This window comes from Trichoplax adhaerens, genomic scaffold, assembly GCF_000150275.1.
Source record: "Trichoplax adhaerens TRIADscaffold_3603 genomic scaffold, whole genome shotgun sequence".
Lineage (NCBI taxonomy): Eukaryota > Metazoa > Placozoa > Uniplacotomia > Trichoplacea > Trichoplacidae > Trichoplax > Trichoplax adhaerens.
In genome coordinates, this window is record NW_002062096.1 from 1 (window position 1) to 1182 (window position 1182).

General features: G+C 30.9%; 1 protein-coding gene across 1 annotated transcript; it reads right to left on the reverse strand.

The window, feature by feature from the left end:
• Nucleotides 1-731: 731 nt before the first annotated feature.
• Nucleotides 732-1025, reverse strand: TRIADDRAFT_35069 (uncharacterized protein; the record flags this gene model as incomplete). The annotated part of the gene is made up of 1 exon (XM_002118988.1): nucleotides 732-1025. A coding segment is annotated over one exon (294 nt), but the record flags the coding sequence as incomplete, so codon positions are not given.
• Between the last annotated feature and the right edge of the window lie 157 nt (nucleotides 1026-1182).

The following is a 1182-nucleotide window of genomic DNA, read 5'->3' on the forward strand; positions in this document are numbered from 1 at the left end:
TTTAGCCCTTGAATATCTAACTTATGTCCCTGTAAAGTTGTTTAACAACCTCATATTAAGTATGAATGGTGTAATAATCATGCAATAATAATCTTTTAGCTTATTAATCTTTGTTATAGATTAAGAAATTCGCTCAATATTCTGCTGAATAAAGTGGAATTTTAATCTCTAATTAAACAAATTTATGCGTAAGATATTTTATATTACAAGGTTCTCGATGCCAAGAAAACTTATTGATGTGCAATTTGTGGTATCGATTTGATTCCAATACTGCCCAAGAACGATTTCCTCGTCGGTAACGTTGAGTTTACATAACCGAGATGCTTCTCCTACTCATGATAAAGTAGGAAGTTCATCAGTTTTATTATAATTAGCAGGTTATTAATTAATTTAATAAAATATCGGTAATAAGCTTCCTGCTCAGGTATTATACTTTACTATTGCCGTAATAATCAATAATAAAGCAGTATCACAACCTGCAGCGTTTACTGGACATTTTGATTTCGCTGTACTATTTTTTGCCGTTTTCACCCATCTCATATTAGATGCGATTTCACTTAGACAATATCCTACCGTCCTGTTATCTAAATGATATTTTATAGATATAAAATATATTACATTAAAAAATAAAATGTTAAATGTACATGCAGATACATGATAATAACAAAGCAACAATGGTTTAGTTGCAAATTTATGTACGAGTTTATTATAATTTGCTTAAGATTATAAAGTCATGTTGTAATCTGACCGTAAACAGAAACCAAAGCTTTAGTCGTTAAATTAATGCCAAGAGCGTTGCTGAAACGGCAGCTGTAACTTCCTTTATCAGCATTACCAATATTATTGATCGCTAAGGTACTCTTACCATTAATGGTAGTAATACCATGTTGATAAGCTTGATTAATATTCGTATTATTAATAAGCCATTGAACTTTGGGAATAGGGTCTCCGTTAGCTTGACATTGCAATGTTATGTTGTCACCTGCTATGGCAGATATACTCCGAGGCATGACCGTAATATGTGTAACAACTAATAGAAAAGAATTTTTTTAATACATGTTTAAAAAAAATACTTGAAATTGCTATCATCATCTTTATATTTCACAATTGAAAAAATAGACGAACAATTATTCGAAAACATTAATATCCTGCATACCTCCGTAATCTGTCGCAAGCGTGACT